The sequence below is a fragment of the Aegilops tauschii genome, chromosome 4, assembly GCF_002575655.3.
Source record: "Aegilops tauschii subsp. strangulata cultivar AL8/78 chromosome 4, Aet v6.0, whole genome shotgun sequence".
Lineage (NCBI taxonomy): Eukaryota > Viridiplantae > Streptophyta > Magnoliopsida > Poales > Poaceae > Aegilops > Aegilops tauschii.
Window position 1 is genome coordinate 74,253,463 of NC_053038.3, and position 22,587 is coordinate 74,276,049.

At 43.4% G+C, this 22,587-nt stretch overlaps 1 protein-coding gene across 1 annotated transcript; it reads right to left on the minus strand.

The window, feature by feature from the left end:
- Window positions 1-232: 232 nt before the first annotated feature.
- Window positions 233-9,153, minus strand: LOC109743091 (F-box/WD-40 repeat-containing protein At3g52030). Its single transcript, XM_020302172.4, has 9 exons — window positions 8,725-9,153; window positions 8,113-8,298; window positions 7,860-7,914; window positions 7,477-7,575; window positions 6,414-6,517; window positions 5,484-5,573; window positions 5,021-5,163; window positions 4,172-4,256; window positions 233-851 (listed from the first exon to the last, which is right to left on the minus strand). Exons 1-9 carry the CDS (start codon window positions 8,973-8,975, stop codon window positions 446-448), a joined length of 1,419 nt encoding a protein of 472 aa, XP_020157761.1. The 5' UTR covers window positions 8,976-9,153; the 3' UTR covers window positions 233-445.
- Between the last annotated feature and the right edge of the window lie 13,434 nt (window positions 9,154-22,587).

The window sequence follows — 22,587 nt, forward strand, 5'->3', positions numbered from 1 at the left end:
AGAAAAAAATGAACATTGCGTATACGGTCCAAATTCTGTCAGTGCTTGTGCTGGAATTGAATTGATAGTCTGAGCCCAACCGCAGCAAATTGACATGGATAAACATGCACGATTACTCAAAAAAAAAGGATGAACATGCACGATATAAGAGCATGTAGGCACCACGCTGCTGGCAGCACCGATGCGAGCAAATTGGCGGAGCAGGCAAGGCAAGTACTCAAAACTGAAGACATTGTAACTCGCTATAATTCTCTTTTCCTTCCGGAGAAAAATTCGGACATAAATATTCTTTTCCACGGCAATATACGACAATAAATCTTCGACGATACAGGTACGACGTCAACACCAAAACTACATCTTCAGGGTACTGTTACAAGCTCACTTACAGCATCTCTTTCACAAACAGCGCACGTTCTTCTGATTCCCGATGACCAATCTAAGCACTCTACGAGCGAAATTTCCAGACGCGGATGTAGTTTTCACCGTGCGTGGTCACGATCTTCCTCATGCCCACCGACAGGCCGGTGATTGGCGGGCGCAGGTGCATAGGAATGTTGTCCAGCCGAGCATCCGGAGCGATTTCACGGACCCTCTTCTTTTCGACTTGCTGCCTGGGGCCAGATTCCACTGGGCGGACATTCTTCTGTTCAGCTTGTGGCCTGGAGCTGGACTGTGCTGGGTAGCCTGTATCCATGATGAAGCTTCGAATAGTCTCACCAGTTCTCTGGCATACCAGGCGAAGGACACCATCAATACCACCGACCGCCAGCGTCGAAGTGTCACCAGGCAAATGATGTGCACTGTAGATGACATTTGGGCTAACTCTTGTTTCCCAGAGAGGCCTCAGGGTCCTGATCAAGATAAAAGTAACAAAAATGATGAGATCCGGTTATGATTTGCCGGACCATGACATTAGAAAATTTTCAGCAATGGGTTCCGTTGCCAACATTTTTGCCCAGTAGTTAGGTTGTTAACACTGCAAACAACTTCATACTTACATAATAAAATATTATGGATTATTTAAGGCATAAAACAGCTATAGATCGCCACAAGCATGAACAAAGTGCACTTGATTAAAAGAATGTAGAAATGAGCAGCTTGCTAGTTGACCTCTATACACAAATTGTTCATAGACAGGATATTTTACTACATTATCAACTGGTAGTCATGACAATCTTCTTCACATTAAAAGAATGTGTAATCTTCCAACTTCCTTCTATTCTCTGCATGGAAGTAATCTTCTATGTTCAAGCAATCTGAATTCTAAACCACTCCTAGCATCTTATGAGAAATCATTACAGGTTTCTCAGCAAGTAGCAATAGCTTCAACAGTAAACAATCGTGTTGTTCATGCGTAAAAAGATTATCAACCACACACAGAGACACTAATGCAAATGAACACATTTCCATTAAACTCAATAATTAGGTGAGAGCATGCACTGCTCTTACTCCATTTCTGTTCACTCTACTTGAACTTAAAAAAATGAGAGCGAAATCAAGATAGTTGATCAGAGAAACATATTCCCTCCATCCGGGTACATAAGGCCTACAGATTTGTCTTGAATCAAAGCGTTTTAAGTTTGACGAGGCTAATAAAGAAATCAACACACAGAGACACTAAAGCAAATGAAACTTTCCATTAAACTCAATAATTAGGTGAGACCATGCACTGCTCAATATGGTTTCATCCATAGTTCTACAAGAAACAAGCTAACACCTGCTAGAGCTTCCGATTTGGTGTACACACACAACAACCATCGCCTTCTTTCAAGGAATTCTCAAGCATATCAAACTGGGCCAAGCCGAATGTGGGATGTTGGGCGTGATGGAGTCGAGTCTTTTTCTGGTGTTGGCATGCTTGAAGCTGCTTTGCCATTTGAACTATATGTGTATGAGACTATGTGGCCATCTGAGCCTTGCTATTTGTCATGTTCTTAGACTCTTAGTGGACTATGTGAGCTTGTCAATTTGCCATGGTTTGGTTTGTATTTAAAATATGGTGTTGAGATTGCCAAACCATTCTGCAATTGGGAGCCAAATGGCATTGCAAATTGGGTAAGCAAAGCAAACATCTTTTTTACTGTTTTCCATGTGTTCTTATTGTGGCCTTGTGGGACAGAATATATCTTCTACTCTTCTAATCTTCTTTACAATTTGTGTTTGATGTGTTTTGCAAGATGCAACTTGCAATGAGATGGGGGGGGGGGGGGGGGGGGGGGGGGCGAGGAGCCAAATGGGGCAGTACTCTAGTCTATTCTTTATTTTGATCTCTTTCTCTTTAATCTTCTGTCTTAACTCTATATTACATGGCATGTTTTTATTTTATTTTATATATACTCGCCGTATCCCCGAATGGCTGTTTTTGGAAAATGCTGTATCCCGTATCCCCGTATGCATATCCCCGTCTTTCCGTCCCCGTGTCCGTGCTTTTTAGATGTGAGGCACAATCCCAATTTGTGGTTTAACAAGGTTAATTTCTTCTTGCTTTGCTTTTGATGTGCTCTTGGCCATGGTTGATTTTGTTTCCAACGTTTCCACCTTTGGTGGCACTTGCATTTAGTACGCTTACCTAATCTAAATAGCAAACTAGGGAGTATTTCGTAAAAGTATCATGGGCAACCTTTTGCTTAGTTTCCTAATGGAAAACGTCAATTTGAAAGTAGTGATGGGATGATTAGGTTGGAAAGCCAGTAGCCACGTGGGGAACTATGTTGTCCTATTGAAATCAATATCTAAGTTTGCCTGCAGCAAATTGAGGTGAGGAGGTTAATGACATGTGGCATGTTAAGGAAAAGGAACTGGAGCTAGAGTTGCCCAAGTTTCATCCTCAAACTGTCAATAGAAGCTATGAGATACTCTGCACCAAACCTGCTTTCCTCGCAGATACGGGAAGATGCTGGGTTCTCTTGGATCATGCCACCTGGCTGGTACCAAGAATGTCATAGTACTACTTTGACCAATTTCGCACTGGATGCTTAAGTTGCAGTTTTTACTGTGAGATGGAGGTGATACTATTTCCCCTTTTTGTGGGATTCAGTTATTAGAAAGATTGTCAAAGCCTTAGGCCCCGTTCGGATCCTCTCCTGCTCCCAGCTTCTAGTCTCAGCGTGTGGAGCCATCCCGAACGCGGCAGCTCCAAGAATCTGGCTTCGCGGAGCAAACGACCCTGCCAGTGCAAAAACAAGAAGCTGGTCCAACCCAGCTCCCAGCTTCCAGCTCAAAACGAGAAGTTGGAGTTCGTTGAAATTACATGGGAATGCCACCGCTAAGTTGCGTACCGGTTCGATCTATTTCCTCCCGAGCTCCTGTACGAGCCAGCGAGTAGACGTGGACGCTTCCACACCTTTCACTCCGAACTGGGCCGGCAGCCCATGCCACCATCTGCGTTCCCTAACAGCCCATGTCCCTGTAGCCCAGCGCCAGCCCATGCAGCGAAGGGAGAAGCTGGTCACAGCCTCCCGAACGCATGCAGCATCTCACAGGAAGCTGGAGACGTGGATTTCGTGAATCTAGAGGACTTCCGAACGGGGTCTTAATCAACATAGTTTTGTCCTAAAGGAAGGGGGCGTTTTTATGGAGTTCAGTGTCTGAATGGAGAGAGGTGGCACATGCTTGTGCGCAAACTTCACAGTTGGGTGTTTTTTCAGATAAAATGGTATAATTAGTGAGAGAAAGTATCACAGTTGTAGTCATACATGACTCATGGTACAGTTTCTATGCTTTTTTTTTTCTTTTTGCCTAGAAGAGAAGATGCGCACTGCTGTTAGTATGTCAGTATGCATCTCTGTATGGAACACACGTAAATGTTTTTTTTTTGGTACATGCTGCTTGCTGAGGCATAACCAAAGAATCAAAACATTGGCGTTAATCCAGAGGAAATTAAGCATATGAGCTTGGAGCGTGCGATAGCGGCATTTAAAAAAATTCCGGCATAGAAAAATCGGTGGGCTGTGCTTCTCATCCTTCTAAAATTTTCCAAGAAAGAAAAAACGAATATAAATTGTATCATGTGTGTGGAGCGTGCTAGTGTCATTATAGCCTAATAAAGATTTTTGTAAGGATAAATTTTACTTGAATCGACATTGTCAATGTTTTATATCTAGTAACCCAGCAAAGCATGTGTTCCCCTCTAGTACAGTACTAAATTAGAACAACTACTACTGATACTGACCTTAAGTCCCAGCAATGTGCATAACCAGAAGATGAGCCCGCGAATATTAAGTGTGAATTTGCACTGAAAGACAAGCATCTTATCACTGAAATGATAAATAATGTAACAAGTTAGTTTGATGGTGATTAAAAGCACAGCACAATCATATTTGCATGAATTTTTATTCACTATTTTTTCCTCAAAAGATCCAACAAGAACTAAAACTGACAGAAAGTTATAAATGCAGTTCGATTTATTGAGCTGAGTTATCTTATTCTTTATATAATCAAAATTAAAGGAGCTTTTAGCATTATATTGTTCAACATCAGATTCTTTTTGCTAGGAGGAATATAAAAAAAGTTCAACAAAATAATAGGTCAATGGAGAAAAATGAACATTTATTTGAGCAACACATTAGTTTTTGGTGTAATAGTTAGTTCTACTGTGCTCCTCTGGTCCAACCTATGGAATGCTAGCGATGTTGTATAGCAGGTCGGAGCAAAATACTATGTTTGAGCTTTTCAATTACAGAACTTAATATCTCTAGTCATAAAGCTACACATCAAGTAACATATCTACATGTTGTGATGGGATAATAGAGATGTTGTATTACTACTAGTAGTCAAGGATTAGAAAAGTTCAGATGTTATCTAGACATTGCAAAAGAGGAGCAGAAGTAGCTCAAACGGCCCAAAGCATCTTAGAAGCTTCTCAACTTACTAACTGCATTATGAGCTAAGGACTAGCTAGAAGAAAGGCCAGTAAATGCTTGGCTTTTTTAGTCATGACTCGAAACCAACACCATGCCCATCACTTGTCCGGAAATGAAAATTCATCATGCTAGTAATCCAGAATTAGTTGAAAACATACCTGTTGGTGCAAAAGCTGACTTTAGAAGGCCTAACCTCTCTCCTGAGGTTTGATCTGCAATAGCTACATTTCCAAATGTAGAACCACCAACGATCAGCTGGTCATCTGTTACTGCCAAGCATGTCACCGGGGAAGGGTGAAGCCTGTATACCATATGTGAAATAGGCATCAGTACAAGGAGCATATCAAATTGGATGCACCTCTAATGATGATTACACACTTAAGTACGGTCATAATTTGACTTTCGTGATATGTTGATGATATCAGAAAAAGATTCAAGCTTTTTTACCTTACACCAATTACCTATACTACCTAGTGCAGTTAGCAAAGAAGGGGATATGATGTTACAGAATTCCCCTGAAGTAAGGTGAAGCTCGTGCACACAAAATAACAATGAAAGAATTCAATGATTGCAGACAGCACTTCATTCACATGATATACTACTTGATTCCCTTGTGCTTACCGGTGAATGCTCGAACAACTCCTGCTGTACATGTCATATACAAAGGCTCTACCATCCTCACAACCAATTACAACCTCTGGATCGGCATAACTGCAGAAGCAAATGAAAATGAGAATATAAGTCAATCCTACTTAAAATAATAGCAAGAATGTCTAGGATAATCAAATCTTTCTCAAATAATGGTGGGGCATACACAAGCTTATGCGACACTCCTTCACTGTTAATAATAAACGCTTTCCAGCATGATAAAAATAAAACTGTAGGGGAGGCCCTGACAGTAGATTTTATTGGAAAGAAAAATATGTTGCAAGGCTACATGCAAAAGAATTGTACAAAGGGGTTAGCAACCCATCCAGCCAGAATAGGAGAGGAGCCTTAAGCTCATCTTTCATTCTGAAAGAGAGGAGTAAAAGGTTCCATGTGACATGTATCAGATGCAATCCATCTTCAATTTGGGCACCAAATCAATATGAAATCTTCTGGGGAAAAATGGAGATATAGTTTATCAAGTGTTGTGGCACCATTTAAATTTCAGATCAGAAACTTAAATTGTGCTAGAATAAGAAAAAGATCATAAGTTGTGGTGACTGAATAGAAATATTTGTCTTTTCCTTTTATCTTTGCCCAGAATATTCTCATCCTTGTTATTCTCAACATATACTGATCTGAAGTTGAGATTAGAAACAAAGGTAGAGTGAATTCGAGAAATACAACCACAAAAAGGGGCATCTTTATGCGCGTTTGTTTCGCAACTCCCAAGTGACACCAGAGTACACGATTACACTGTAAGGGTAGATCGCACCAGATATTTATTCTTTATTCTTCAAACACCAATTCAATATTGTTTTTGTACCAGGCAACATCAATCTTGTCATTTCTGGTAAAAAATAATAGCAAGTCATATCGAGACAGTTAAACCTGGCACCTCACCTCATGCATAACCCATGATTGAATGTGTCTCCACGAGATTGAAATATACTTCTTGGTCCACTGCGTTTCCATATGCAAACCTGGGAACTAGTTAAACCTACAATCTGCACAGAGGATTGAAATCCTTTTATGATAGGTAAAAATGTAAGTATGTACTCTGTTGAAATAAAGATGCGGTGTGACCGAAAAGATGATGCAAGGTTGTAACTATAACAGTTCGGTTCAATCAATCTCCATGAATAAAATATAGATGACACAAACCAGAAGCATCAACTCGGCCAGTTTCAGAGTTATGTTGACAGTGTATAATGGAACATCAAGCACATCTATGTTTTGTGCAACCTAATGCACATAATGGGAAGAATGTTGATTCGAGAAACAAACACTGACTGATTTTTCTAACAAGAACACAATCATTTCTGCGTTTAGCCTTGCCCACCATTTTCATGTATGGATGGGATAGGCTTGACCACATGGCTTACCATTGTGCTAACAATTAGATGTACAAATAAGAATCAACTGGGAAAAGTATCCCATAATTCTTGGTCGAAACTCACATAAACATAATAGAGTGACTTCAAGCATTGGCTATGGTCCATATGGATTACAGTACAGGTGGTCTATTTTGCAGTTCCCCTTGACATTAAGATACAACAAACCATGTTGCTAACATCATTGCAACCAGATGCTCGTATCTACATAAATAAGATGCTTAAAATGTACAGTTGATGTTTTGACCTATGAATAGGTGAGGTATCCCATCTAGGCTGCAGTCTTCTATCAGTATGTGTGTATGTTTTCTTTAGGTCAAAAGGCAGGCTCTGCCTTTGCATTTAAGACTGGGAAGTTACAAAAGAGTAAGTAAAAGCAAAACAAAAGGGTCCAGCCGCCTCATGGCGCTGGCTATGCAAGGCTTAAAAACCATGCCAGCAAGTGTGAAAGAATAGATAAAACTTCCAATGTTATTTTAGTAAGCACGAATGTTGGATATGTCTATTCTCAAAACCAGAAGAGTGCAGCTGCTGATACGTAAATAATAGAATTGTGTGCCAACATTGATTACCTTATTTTCATCAAAATCGAAGTCAACCAACATTTTGGAATTTGGAACATTGTACTCATTCATGTATTTGCAACTTTCAGCAGACCAAAGTCGAAGAACCTGGCAAAAACTAGTGTCAAAACGATGAGGCATTCAAGATGATACTAACTAGAAAGGTGACACAATATTCAAAGGAAACTACGAAATCGTCAGCCATGAACTATGCTAATTATCTACAGCTTCGGACTTAGGCAAGCATGATTTCCAGAGTCATGTTTATGCGACAATCTGCATCTCATTGCATCAGCTGTAGGACCACTTGCCGCACCTCACAAATACAATTTGTAACTTGATATTTTACATTAATGAAGATTAAGAACACCACTATATGATGCAACATTCACCTTATCTCCCATTCCAGTTAAGACTGAACCGCTTTTCATACGGCACAAGGTGGCCCTGCAACAAGAAATAAGAAAGAGAAAATAAGGATACTGAAGGTCTGAAGCATTGTTTGGTAAGTATAAGAAACAAAAGACTGACCATGATAAAACAATATGAAAATATGATGAGTTGACAAATGTAACTACTTTTGCTGATACGTTATAACTCGGAGGCATACGTTTATAAGACCTCTACCAGACAGCAGGTGCTTACCTCATATCATGACCAATCCACTGATGAACTTCAGCAGACCCACTAGCGAGAGTTGATGCGTGCTCATTCATGGCAAGCGCCTCAAAATAACTTTTGACTGAAATAGTAGAACTCGAGCCTCTTGCCTGCGGATTCCTCTTGTAATATAGATCCCTCATCACATGGGCTGTGCTGATAATCGTATGCCTATCAACGAAGCGAAAATCAGATGTGCACACTTTAATCAACAGTACAGCTTGCTTCGTAATTAGGAACTTCCATAGGAAAATTGTGCATCCGGCTTGTGGGGTGAAAAATGAACGGGCAGAAATACAACGACTAGCACAAGAGTTGCTGTTACAGAAATTGGTAGCTCACTGGTTAGGTTCTCAGATCTCTCTGCCATCTCGCGGAATGAAGTGGGCATCTATGATTTATCAATTCTCCTAATAAAATAAGTTCGACAATAATAATCCACTAGCAGATCGAGAAGTAGGTTCAGTTACAGTATAAGAAGAACATAGCACAAACACAAAACGGACCTACTGCTGAGAGCAATCGGGAAATTAACTGAAGGGGGCACGGGAAAGGGAGGGGAAGGGGAGATGAGATGATCCGCGTAGCGGGTCTGACCATGACTTGCAGACGGCGGAGCAGTGAGCGAGGTCGAAGTGGTCGTCCACGTGGGAGAAGATGGAGCGGAGGGTGTCGTCGTTCAGCGACTGCCCCGTCAGCCCGTACCCGCTTCCTCCGCCGCCGCCGCCGCTGCGCCGCTTCGAGGGGAGACTTCCGCTCCGGCTCCGGCTGCTGCTCGCCTCCATCTCTCTCTCCCTCTCAGAAGGGCGAGCCTCCTGTCGCCGCCCGCCGGTAGTCGGCCGGTCCATACTGTAGGCCTGTAGGCCTCCTGTGTAGGGCACTGCTATGTATCTCTTGATTTGCGAGACCGAAGGAGCGCCCGCGGCCCGCCTACTACAACAGCTCGCTTGAGTGGACCGGACAAACAAACGTTTTGGGAACCCTCGTTCGATTTTAGGAAGGAAGAAGACTACGCCCAGTTATTCTTTTTCTGTGTTTTTTACCAGTTTCATCGGGAGGTTTTCGAAAAAAATCATTTTCATTTTCCCTGTTTCCCTTTTAATGTTTGACATTTCGAAAACACTAACGCCCACGCGCCTCCATCGTCATCCAGCGCCTTTTGCACGAATCTTGGCATGAAAAGGCTGATTTTGTGTGCCACGTAGGATAACTCGTGTGTGTGGGTACGAGGGAGTTCGCCCGCACGCCTGTTTCTCTCCGCGGTCAACGTTTCGTCAGTCGGGGCGTGCGATGAAACTGCTGTCGCGCCCGCACGCCGTGCACCACTTCTGTTCCCCATCTCCTACGACTGCCGATTCTTTCACTCTTCCACACCCAAGCTGTCATTTGCCATGTTTTTGAATGATGCATGGCAACTGCCCTATTTATGAGCATGAGCAGATGGCAACTCTCTTTTTATCACGAACATGTTATTTGTTGCCACGTCTGTTTGTAGCGCTACATGGCAAATGTCTAGTGTTAGTAGGTGGCAACTCCAAAAGATACCACCATCGCCCACATGCCCGTCTCCTCTCCCACACACCAAAAGCTATCAGTCGCCATGTGTTTTACAGGGTACATGGCAACTGCCCTAGCGTGCTTGTAAGCAGATGGCAACTCTCTTTTTACCGAAACATGCTTTTTGCCATGTTTTTTAGTGCTACATGTCAACTGTCCAGTGTTAGTAGGTGGGAACTCTTAAAGTTTTTCAAACCATGGTAACTGTAGTAGATCAGACCATACATGGCAACAGCTGCAGTTGCCCAAAAATGGCATCCGGCACTTGACCTAAGATGGCAACTGCAGTTGAGCAACCATGGCAACTGTAGTTCAGCAACATGGCAACTGCAGTTCAGCAACATGGCAACCGAAGAGGTCCGGACCATGGCAATCGCGGCGGGACGCGTGGTTACTGACACGCGGGGCGTGTGGCTCGCAGGCGGGGAGGGGCGACGGCCGAGACGGGTCGTGCGGGCCGCGCGCTCGCTCGCCCGGACGTGCTCGTGCGGGGCGATCGCGCTGCACCGAACATGCGGGCTGTGGCGGCGCGTGCCCGTACGCGGCCGTGCGGGCGGGGTCGTCTCCGTGCCATACAGGGCGTGCGGCACAACCACCCGATACACCACACGTGTGGCAGTTATCGGCGTCCTTGACATTTTATTCTACTAGCAAAACGGCCCGTGCGTTGTAACGGGAGAACAAAAAGTCATAATCTTCAATGGCCATGGCCACATTTTAATGCATCACCGAGATACACTATCACTCTCATTTTCGTGAAAACGTGAACCATTTTTAAAATCATGAACATTATTTTCAACTCGTGAATATATCTAAAATCATGAATGTTTTTCAAATTAACTGAACATTTTTACAGATTGCGAACATTTTCTAGAATCATGAAATTTTTTGAATTCGTGAACATTTTATACTATTTAAAAAACAGAAAAAATTGTGAATGTTTTTTAAAACATTTTCTTTGAAGGGGCGAACATTTCTAGAATCGACGAACATTTTTTGGAAGTCGGTGGAATAATTTTTGTAATTCACGAACATTGTTTTGATTTACCAAACATTTCTTGAAATGCGTGACATTTTTTGAATCAGCGAACATTTTATGAGTCAATAAACAATTTGCAAGTCAGAAACAGTTCTTTAATTTTCACAATATTTTTTAATTCGTGAATATTATTTTAATTAAAGAAATTCTGTCCTATTTCATTAACATTTTTAATACACGAACTTTTCAAAAAAACATGACAATTTTTTCATATCCCAAACACTTGTTTTCAAAATTGCTAACATTTTTTGAATATGCAAAAAAATTCTAAAATCCCGAACATTTTTTTAATCCACAAACATTTTATTTCAAAATTCGTATTTCTTTCAATTTTTGGAACTTTTTTGAAGTCCCAAATTATAAAAAGTAGAGAAAAAAAGACGGAAAAGGAAAACCAAACAAAGAAAAATAGAAAACTGGCAATCGGAGATGGGACGGCCGAAACAGGCGCGCTATGTCTTCTTTGAGCGTGCAGAGCGGAATATAGAATGTTCCTGCTACATGGGCTGGCCCTTGCGGGGATTCACCTGTATGAAACGTTTTTTATCACTTATAAGTGGCATTGGTAGGTAATATTTCAAAACTTTTGTGGATGCATGTGCGTTGCAACAGGAGAGATATTCTTTTTGCGAGAAGCAATGGGAAAGATAATTGATATGTCATGCAAGAAAGTGTCTCCACAATGGTAGGCGACAAAGCAAGGAGTTATGGTCTTCTTACTGGACACGTTTGACACACGAAATCTTGATAGTGATGGGGTTAGTCGGCGTGGTGGCGGGCACCGAACTCATGACTTTTTTCCTCCGGGCCCGCCTCCATCTTGGAGTTGTGCCCGCCTCCTCATTTGGTGACTGCGCGGCGACCTCTGAGACATGGTTGCTTCGTCCACTCTATCCTACGATGGCGTAACTTTGTGGATTATTAATTGCAGCGCATAAATCCCGTTTTATTAGCATAATCAGGTATGAATGTTCCTTCTTTTTAGGGTTTATTCTCTTTGATTATTTTAGTGTTCAAGTGCCCATAATTTTGCTTCAATTAAAGTCAAACAACATATTCTTTTTTATTGGCATGTGCCACAATTTCTTTTATTTATAGTCAACCAACATAAAACAAACGCGCACCGCTAACCAATGGCCAGCGCGAATATTTAAGAAAATACTATAGCGTCAGATTAAAATATTTTTTGATTTTTTTGAACATTGAACTAAATATGAATTGGGGAATATTCTTGGAAGCATGAAATTTTTTTCAAATTCCGAACAATTTTCATAAAATGCGAACACTTTTTTAAAAAATTCCATTATTTTTGTAAAAACACGAACATAATTAGAAACATGAATAGTTTACGAAATTCACAAACAATATTTTGAAAACATGAATTTTTTACAAAAACATAAAAAAATTACAATTTTTAATTTGTTTTAAAGGGGAGCACTAAAAAAATTAGAAAATATTTTCTTAGACCTAAATATTATTTTGTAATTGTGAACATTTCACAAAAAAAGAAATATAAATTCTGACAATTTTTTGAATATCTAAACAGAAATAGAAATTCTGAATAATTTTTGTAATTTTTTACTTTACAGAAAAAAGAAATATAAGGAAGGAAAAAAGGAAAGATAAATATAAAAGAGAAAGAGAAAGGAGCAGAAAAAAAATAGAAATAGAACAACGAAAAAGGAAAACGGGCCGGCGAAGTTTAGGCCCCCTGTTGGAAGCTTGAACTATTTCTCGCTCCATGCGACAAATAAGGTCTTCCCAAATGTGTGGGCAATAATTAGTGGGATGGCTTTGTTGGGCCGGAGCGCGCGGAGGCCGATTACAGAATTCTGGCAAACCTTTTTTCTTTTCTAGCGGATTGACGAACAAAAGTTTAGTACCACCTTGGATAGAAAAAAAAATCGACGGTGAATGGATGAAAAAATTGGCGAAACGCACCTTACTTTATTGGTAGGTATAGATATAGATTTTTTATTTTCATTTTTTATTTCTTTTTTTTAAATTGTGTTTTCCATGAAAAAAGGGGTGAACTTTCTTTTTGCATGGTAATACGTGTCTCATTTATATCATAAGGATCATAGTACAAGCCACGTACATACTGACCTGACAGAACTAAAAAGACATCAGAACGCTAGCCTTTACACACAGGAACACCAGCCTTTACACACAGGAACACCAGCCAAGAAGTAAAATTACAAACAAGACTGAAGAATCCTCTAAGTTTGACACCAACGCCCGTCACCTACCTCTAGCACCACCATAGCAGCCACCGAAGAAGAAAATGACGGATCACCTCCACACCCAAGCTCGACGCGGCTCCATCGCTGATATGCAGCTTTGCGGACCTCCAAGGTGGCTCGCCAATAAAGGCGAAGCCATTGCCGTTGAATGAATCAGACCGAGGCAACACCCGGACACGCCATCGAACTTCAGATCTGGCACCCCCCCAACTAAGACGTTGGAGGGGGGAACCATACTTGCCCGCCACGAACCACGAACCCAGATCCACTATCTTCCAGATGCCGTCGATGCAAACCACAATCTGCATCCGCTCCTGGTTACCTCTGTAACGTCCACGATGCGGCTATATCTCCCACGTGTCGAGGCACGACTTAGAGGCATAACCGCATTGTAGGTATTGTCGCAAGAAGGGTCATCTTCACACAATCCCATGTAATGAACAAGAATGGGATAACGAGAGTTGGCTTACAATCGCCACTTCACACAATACATAAATTAATTCATACATCATCCAAAATCCACACATAGACCGACTACGGTCAAATCCAAATGAAAATAAGATAACCCCAAATGCTAGATCCCCGATCGTCCCAACTGGGCTCCACTACTGATCATCAGGAAACGAAACATAGTAACGACCACGTTCCTCGTCGAACTCCCACTTGAGCTCGGTTGCGTCACCTGCACTGGCATCGTCGGCACCTGCAACTGTTTTGGTAGAATCTGTGAGTCACGAGGACTCAGCAATCTCACACCCGCGAGATCAAGACTATTTAAGCTTATAGGAAAAGATGGTGTAATGAGGTGGAGCTGCAGCAGGCACTAAGCATATATGGTGGCTAATATACGCAAATGAGAATGAGAAGAGAAGCAACGCAACGGTCGCGAAGCTAGAAATGATCAAGAAGTTATCCTGAAACTACTTACGTTCATTCATAACCCGAACCTTGTTCACTTCCCGGACTCCGCCGAAAAGAGACCATCACGGCTACACACACGGTTGATGTATTTTAATTAAGTCAAGTGTCAAGTTCTCTACAACCGGACCTTAACAAATTCCCATCTGCCTCATAACCGCGGGCACGGCTTTCGAAAGATAATACCCTGCAGGGGTGTCCCAACTTAGCCCATTATAAGCTCTCACGGTCAACAAAGGATAAACCTTCTCCCGGGAAGACCCGATCAGTCTCGGAATCCCGGTTTACAAGACATTTCGACAATGGTAAAACAAGACCAGCAAAGCCGCCCGAATGTGCCGACAAATCCCGATAGGAGCTGCACATATCTCGTTCTCAGGGCACACCGGATAAGCGAAGCGTACAGGTACCAACGTAACCCAAGTTTCCAAGGGACGGTCCCGCACGGTGCTCTGGTTTGGACCAGCACTCAGAGGAACACTGGCCCGGGGGTTTAAATAAAGATGACTCTCGGGCTCGCGAAAACCCGAGGGAAGAAGGCTTAGGTGGCAAATGGTAAAACCAAGGTTGGGCCTTGCTGGAGGAGTTTTATTCAAGGCGAACTGTCAAGGGGGTCCCATAAATCACCCAACCGCGTAAGGAACGCAACCTCAAGGAACATAATCCCGGTATGACGGAAACTAGGGCGGCAAGAGTGGAACAAAACACCAGGCATAAGGCCGAGCCTTCCACCCTTTACCAAATATATAGATGCATTAATTAAATAAGAGATATTGTGATATGTCAAAAATATCCATGTTCCAACATGGAACCAACTTCAACTTCACCTGCAACTAGCAACGCTATAAGAAGGGCTGAGCAAAGGTAACTTAGCCAAACAACGGTTTGCTAGGAAAGGATGGTTAGAGGCTTGACATGGCAAATATGGGAGGCATGATATAGCAAGTGGTAGGTAGCGCAACATAGCAATAGAGCGAACAACTAGCAAAGCAAAGATAGAAGTGATTTCGAGGGTATGGTCATCTTGCCTGCAAGGTTCTCAGAGTTGTCAAAAGCTTGATCCTCGTAAGCGTACTCAACAGGTTCCTCGTTCACGAACTCGTCTCCCGGCTCTACCCATAGCAAGAACACAAGCAATGGAACCACAATCAATCACGGGAAGTGCACAAGCAACATGATGCAATACATGCATGATATGTGAGATATGATATGAGATGCGTATGCGTGCTCCGGAGGAAAAAGGATGAACAAGGCATTAACTTGGCAAACCAAGTATGCCATTGGAAAGATGAGATTATTTCGGTTGAAATCGATATAAAGATCACCGGAAACGGATGCACGGTTCGCAAATGGCAAGCAAAACAAGAATGACACGATTCTGCGATTAACAGCGTGATAGCACATAGAATACATGAAGTAACTATGCTACAAGACCCCAACATAGAAACAAAGCATATGGCAGTAATCTACAAGAGATTCTTGACAAAAGATGAACACTGAGCTACGCTAGATCACATAATAACAGGTTCAAACAAGCATCGCAAAAGTGCAAAAGATATCAGTTTCACAGACTTAGTGAAATTACTGGACATGGCATAAACAACATCAGGTAGCAATGTTCAGAGCAAGCAATCGACATGCTACAGGAACTTAACATAGCAACACAAGGCATGAAATGAATCTACTAAAATAATAGAACAAAAGTCTCTTACTGACCATGAGCCAAAAAGGATCATAAGATATGATGGAATCCATGTAAACATAGCAAGTTTCGTTAACAGGTTTCAGACTAAGCAGAAAACAGAGCATGACATTAACAGAAATTATGAGGGCATCTTGGTGAGCTTGATTCACTCATTACAAAGAAATGCATGACAAAACAAGCATACCTACAGCAAGATGGCATGTTGATGAAGCTATCCATGGCAAGAGCAAGCTCATATCATGTATGGATCAACTGCAACAAGCTTGGCAAAATTGAATATCATGTTAACAATCTGCCAGGAATATTTTATAGCAAACGGAGAGCAAGATTAAGACATGCTAGGGCACTCCATAATTGTAAACAGGGGCATGGATGGATAGAGCACAACTATATCTACAAAACATCCTTACTGAATATACTCAAAACAAGCATGGATCTCACTGTAGACACATGAACAGCAGGTAAAAGACTTGGCAAAATTCTAAGTCCCTGAAAACAGAAACATCACGAAGCCTAGTTTGCATGCTTGTACTAGTCACCACATAGATCACAAAAATACATGGCATACACCTTTGTAAAGATGGCATGGCATGGATCAAAACACCTGCAGAGCTCATGCCCATAAGATGCACACATCAAATGCAACAAAAATAACAAAACTCCAAGTTCTGATAAGTAACAGCAGTAAACAGCATATAGCACTCTTGTACCAGAGATTTGGGCATCAATATGGACTCAAACGAGCATGGAACAATGGAACAAAATGAAGAGCATCTCGAAACGAACATTTCAATATATTATATGCACAAATCAGAGCAGTATGCAAAGAGTTATGATGCAATGAACAAGAGCACATAATGTGAAAAACTTCGGGACTGAGGAAAAATCGGGTCAACCTCTCAGATCTGAATCGGGGCACGGGAATCGAGGTGCGGCGCGAGCTCGCCGGGGTTCGGCCAGAGACTTGCCAGAGAGGGGAGAGGAGGCGCCGGCGGGGACGAGGACGAGCCGTGGGGTCGGGGGAGGAGGCGCCGGCGGCGGGGAACGGCGGAGACGGGCGGCGGCGCGGCGAGGACGGGCGGAGACGTACGGGCCCCGTGGGCCGGATCTGGGCCGCGCGGGCCCTGGCGGCGGAGGAGAGAGAGGGGGCCGACGGCGGTGACGTGGCACACCCAGGTTGGTCGGGCGCGGCGGCGGGATTGTCCGGCGCGGACCGGACGTGTCTGACGCGCGGAGGGAGCGGGCTAGGGTTTTCGGGACCCGAGATTTCGGAGGGGATCACCTATTTATAAGCTAGGAGACTCCAAATGGAGTGCGGTTTTCGCCCACACGATCGTGATCCGACGACGGAGAGCATGGAAGTGACTTAGATGGGTTATTGGACTGTTTGGAGGGGTGTTTTGCTGCAACACACAAAAGACCTTTGCGGTTACCCGGTTAACCGTTGGAGCATCAAACGACCTCAAAATGGAATGAAACTTGACAGGTGGTCTACCGGTGGTGTACCAAGGCCACTTGGCAAGACTCGGTCCATTCCGAGAACGTTTAACACCCGCTCACGAAAAGAAACAAGAGGGGTGCGCCGGTGCACGTGGGAGTGTCGGATTGCAAAACGGACAACGGGGAAAATGCTCGGATGCATGAGACGAACACGTATGCAAATGAGATGCACATGATGACATGATATGAGATGCATGACATGAACAAAATGCAAAACGAAAAACAAAACCCGACCACGAAGGGAATATCATAGCACATAGCCGAAAATGGCAAGAGTTGGAGTTACAAATATGGAAAGTTACATCCGGGGTGTTACAACACTCCACCACTATGAGAGGATCTCGTCCCGAGATCTAGGACTGAAAGAACTCCGGATATTCGGAACGGAGGTGGTCCTCACGTTCCCAGGTGGCTTCTCGGTCGGAATGGTGCGACCACTTCACTTTCAGGAATTTGATTGACTTGTTGCGAGTCTTGCGCTCAGTTTCTTCAAGAATAGCAACGGGGTGCTCATGATAAGACAGATCTTCTTGGAGGTCAATCTCTTCGAAGTTGATGGTGCGCTCAGGAGTCTTGAAGCACTTGCGAAGCTGTGACACGTGGAACACATCGTGCACGTTCGCGAAGTTGGAGGGAAGCTCAAGTTGATAGGCGAGGTCGCCTCTTTTGCCAATGATTTTGAAAGGACCCACGTATCTAGGGGCAAGCTTCCCTTTGATACCGAAGCGGCGAGTGCCTTTCATTGAAGAGACGCGGAGGTAGACATGGTCTCCGATCTCGAAAGCCAAGTCACGGTGCTTGCTATCATAGTAACTCTTCTGGCGCAATTGCGCGGCTTTGAGATTCTCATGGATGACTTTACACATTTCTTCAGCTTCTGTGATCAAGTCATTGCCAAGAAGTTGACGTTCACCAGTCTCTGACCAATTGAGAGGAGTACGACACTTTCTGCCATAGAGAATCTCGAATGGGGCCTTGCCCGAACTCGCTTGGAAGCTGTTGTTGTAGGAGAATTCGGCATATGGAAGACAATCTTCCCATTTCATGCCAAAGGAAGTGACACAAGCCCTGAGCATGTCTTCAAGGATTTGATTGACTCGCTCGACTTGGCCACTAGTTTGAGGATGGAAAGCTGTGCTGAAGCGAATGTTGGTACCCATGGCCTTCTGGAAGGAGTCCCAGAACTTAGAAGTGAAGATGCTTCCACGATCTGAAGAAATCAATTGTGGAATGCCGTGCAAGGAGACAATCCTGGAGGTGTATAGCTCTGCCAACTGAGCTGCTGTGATAGATTCTTTGATTGGAAGGAAATGAGCCACTTTAGTAAGCTTGTCGATGATAACGAAGATAGCATCATTTCCGCGCTTGGACTTGGGAAAACCAGTCACGAAGTCCATTTCGATATGATCAAACTTCCATTCTGGGATAGCAAGAGGTTGGAGGAGACCAGCTGGTCATTGGTGTTCTGCTTTCACCCTTCGACAGACATCACATTCGTTCACGAATTGAGCGATTTCTCGCTTCATTCGAGTCCACCAATACGACTGCTTGAGGTCATGGTACATCTTCGTACTTCCAGGATGAATGGAAAGAATAAAATTGTGCGCCTCGTTCATAATGACTTTCCTTAGATCACCTTTAGGAACCATAATCCGGTCCTCGAAGAATAAAGTGTGTTTGTCATCAATGCGATAGCACTTGTATTTGGAAAGACCCTTGTCGATACCACGTTTCACCTTCTTCACCATGGTATCCAGGAGTTGTGCCTCACGAATTTGATCTTCAAAAGTAGGAGAGACTATGAGGTTGGCAAGAAAGCCTTGAGGAACAACTTGGAGATTCAGCTTGCGGAAAGCTTCACAAAGATCCGGTTGGAATGGCTTGAGGATTAAGCTGTTGCAATAAGCCTTCCTGCTCAAAGCATCTGCAATGACATTGGCCTTTCCTGGAGTATATTCAATACTCGGATTATACTCTTGAATCATCTCGACCCATCGAGTCTGTCGGAGGTTGAGGTTGGGCTGAGTGAAGATGTACTTGAGACTCTTGTGATCGGTGAATATGTCCACTTTTCTTCCCAATAAGAGATGTCTCCATGTTATTAAAGCATGGACAACTGCCGCCAACTCAAGATCGTGAGTGGGGTAGTTCTTTCGTTGGGCTTCAACTGACGAGAGGTATAGGCCACAACTTTCTTCTCTTGCATTAACACAGCACCGAGACCTTGAAGAGAAGCATTACAGAAAACTTCGAATGGCTTGGATTCGTCAGGAGGAGTTAAGACAGGAGCTGTGACGAGTTTCTCTTTGAGAGTGTTGAAAGCAACGTCACACTCAGGAGACCAGACATACTTCACATGCTTCTGGAGGAGGTTGGAAAGAGGCTTTGCAATCTTAGAGAAATTCTCAACGAATCCTCGGCAATAGCTTGCAAGACCAAGAAAACTGCGGAGCTGCTTGACATTCTGAGGAGGTTCCCAATTCACAATTGCAGACACCTTCTCGGGATTAACAGCGACGCCCTTGGCAGAGATGATATGACCAAGGTAAAGAACTTCATCAAGCCAAAACTCACATTTGGAAAACTTCGCATAGAATTGATACTCTCTGAGCTTGTCGAGCACCAATCGCAAATGTTTGGCATGATCCTTCTTATGCTTGGAGAAGCCCAAGATATCATCGAGATACACCAGGACGAATTCATTGGTATAGGGGTTGAAGATGAAATTCATCATTCGAGAGAATGTTGGAGGAGCATTGACAAGGCCGAAAGACATGACAGTATATTCATAAGAACCAAAGCTTGTTCTGAATGCTGTCTTGGGAATATCTTCTTCAGGAATGCGAATCTGATGATAACCCATACGAAGGTCAAGCTTGGAGAAGACTTTAGCACCCTTGAGTTGCTCGAATAGCTCATTGATGTTGGGAAGTGGATACTTGTTCTTGATTGTCTTCTTGTTCAATGGACGGTAGTCGACACAAAGTCTGTCCGTGCCATCCTTCTTCTGGACAAAAAGAACACCACAACCCCATGGAGATGAACTCGGTCTGATCAAACCCAGACGCTCTTGTTCATCGAGCTGTTTCTTCAATTCCTTCAGCTCCTTGGGTCCAAGCTTGTAAGGACGCTTGCAAACGGGTTCCGTGCCAGGCTCAAGATCGATAACGAACTCAACTGGCCGGTGAGGAGGCATACCTGGAAGCTCTTCTGGAAAGACATCTTGATACTCACAAACGACTGGAATTTGAGAAATAGCATCCAATTCGCCCTTCTCATTGAGAGAAAATAACCGAATGGTCTCGTCACGAGCGGCATAGATAATCACATCCTCAGAAGAGTGTGTCAATTGAATTTCCCTGGCAGCACAATCAAGTTGATCCTTGTGCTTAGAAAGCCAGTCCATCCTGAGAATTAGATCAATATCCGAGTCACCAAGAACAATTGGAGAAGACAGAAATTTATAGTCGCCCATCTTGATAGAGACATCAGGAACTATCGAGTTGGCTCTCATTGACTTCCCCGGAGAAACAACACCCAATGGTTTATCCAGGTAAGACCAAGTAAAATCATTCTTTGCAAAGAACGATCTTGACATGAAACAAAGCGATGCACCAGTATCAAATAAAACTTTTGCAGGAATATCATTAACTGAGAGATTACCCATTATCACATCAGTAGATTCCTCCGCTTGAGCTGCATTCATCATGTTCACCTTTGCAGACTTGGGATTATGCTTGACCACTGCATTGCTGGAAGATCTCACAGGAGGAGGAGGCGGAAGGCGCCTTTGGTTGAAGCACTTGTTAGCATAGTGACCTTTCTGCTGACACTTGTTGCAAGTCACCTCCGAGAGTGGACGATGATAAGGAGCATTCGACTTTGGAGCTTGATTCTGAGACTTGTTCTGATAGCCAGGGTTGGGTGGGTGGGAAGATCCATGGCCACCTTTGTTCTTCTGCTGGAAAGGCTGACGAAACGGAGGAGGAGGAGGCAACCAGAACTTCTGTTGCTTAGCAGCCACTAGTGAGGAAGAAGAAGACTGAACTGCGTCCCTGACTCTTTTCTTAGAAGCCTCACACTTGAGCTGAGCAGCCTGTTGCTTCAGTGCCATGTTGTAGAAATCATCATACTTGGTCAGCTCAAAAAGCACGAGAGGTAATTGCAGATCTTCTCTGAGACCACCTCTGAATTGATAGATCATGCTCTCTTCATCAGGAACGTCTTGCTTAGCAAAGCGAGCGCGTTTCTGAAACTGAGTATTGTATTGATACACGGACATGCTGCCTTGCTTGAGATTGCGGAACTCCTCACGCTTGCTCTCAACAACACTTTGTGGAATGTGGTGAGCTTTGAAGTCTCGGCGGAAATCATCCCAGGTAATCACACGACCTCCTCTGGAATCTTTGTATTGTTGATACCACTCGGCAGCTTGATCCTTGAGTTGAAAAGAAGCGAACTTGACAAAGTCCTCAGGCCTGACATTGCTACATGCAAAATGCTTGTTGATATCCACGAGCCAATCATCGGCGTCTGTGGCCTCGGCACAGTAGCTGAAAGACTTCGGCTGATTTGCGAGGAACTGGTTGAGGGTAGCGAAGTGAGGCTGATTGTTGCCTTGGCCTTGATTTCCTTGGTTGCCTTGCTCTTGGGTACGCTCTTGCAAGAGTTGCAAAATCATCTGAGCATTGGCGTTTGTGGCTGCCATGATAGTTTGCCATGCCTCCGGAGGCGGAGGTTGTGGCAGAGGGTTCACCTGACTCCCCTCATTGCGTTCCAGATTCTGACGCGTTGGCGGAGCCATCCTGAAGAGGGTGACATCCATTAGCATCTTGATAGACAAATAGACAAGTTGAATCAACGGATAGAAATTTCAACATATAGTCTTCACAATAAACATTTGAACGAGGATGAACGAATGAATTCCATAGTAAATCATCACACTTCCATAAAGTGAGAAGCCACTTGATAAGAGATTGATGAATAAAATAACAAGGTGCAACTGGAACAAATAAATGTTAAGGATTACCCAATCACAAACCAAATATCTGCGGGAAGAAATGCTAAGAGCTACTTGAATCCCACCTATAAACTCCCGAAACTTTCTGGTTATGCAATCTGGTGTTGGGGATACAGGGGACACAAAATATATCACCCAAACTAGCAATCCCTAGATCTAGCTGTATCCATCCGTCAACACATAACCAAGAAACCTGCGGAAATCGTGTACCTCAACCTTCGAAAAGCATCCGTTATACGAGTTATGGCAATAAACCTTCTCCCGGGAAGACCCGATCAGTCTCGGAATCCCGGTTTGCAAGACATTTCGACAATGGTAAAACAAGACCAGCAAAGCCGCCCGAATGTGCCGACAAATCCCGATAGGAGCTGCACATATCTCGTTCTCAGGGCACACTGTCGTGGAATTGTCATGGCAAATGTCCTCGAGCTAGGACTTAGTCGTGGAGCCATCGCAGCTAGGAAGCTTAAAGGGGTTA

What these genes read in the sequence shown, in the direction of transcription:
- LOC109743091 (XM_020302172.4), bottom strand. Translation starts at nt 8,975, where the DNA reads ATGGACCGGCCGACTACCGGCGGGCGGCGACAGGAGGCTCGCCCTTCT. An exon ending in TAACTGGAATGGGAGATAAG is followed by an intron (nt 7,576 to 7,859) that starts GTGAATGTTGCA and finishes AGTTTTTGCCAG; the next exon opens with GTTCTTCGACTTTGGTCTGC. An exon ending in TCGATTTTGATGAAAATAAG is followed by an intron (nt 6,518 to 7,476) that starts GTAATCAATGTT and finishes TCCTCTGTGCAG; the next exon opens with ATTGTAGGTTTAACTAGTTC.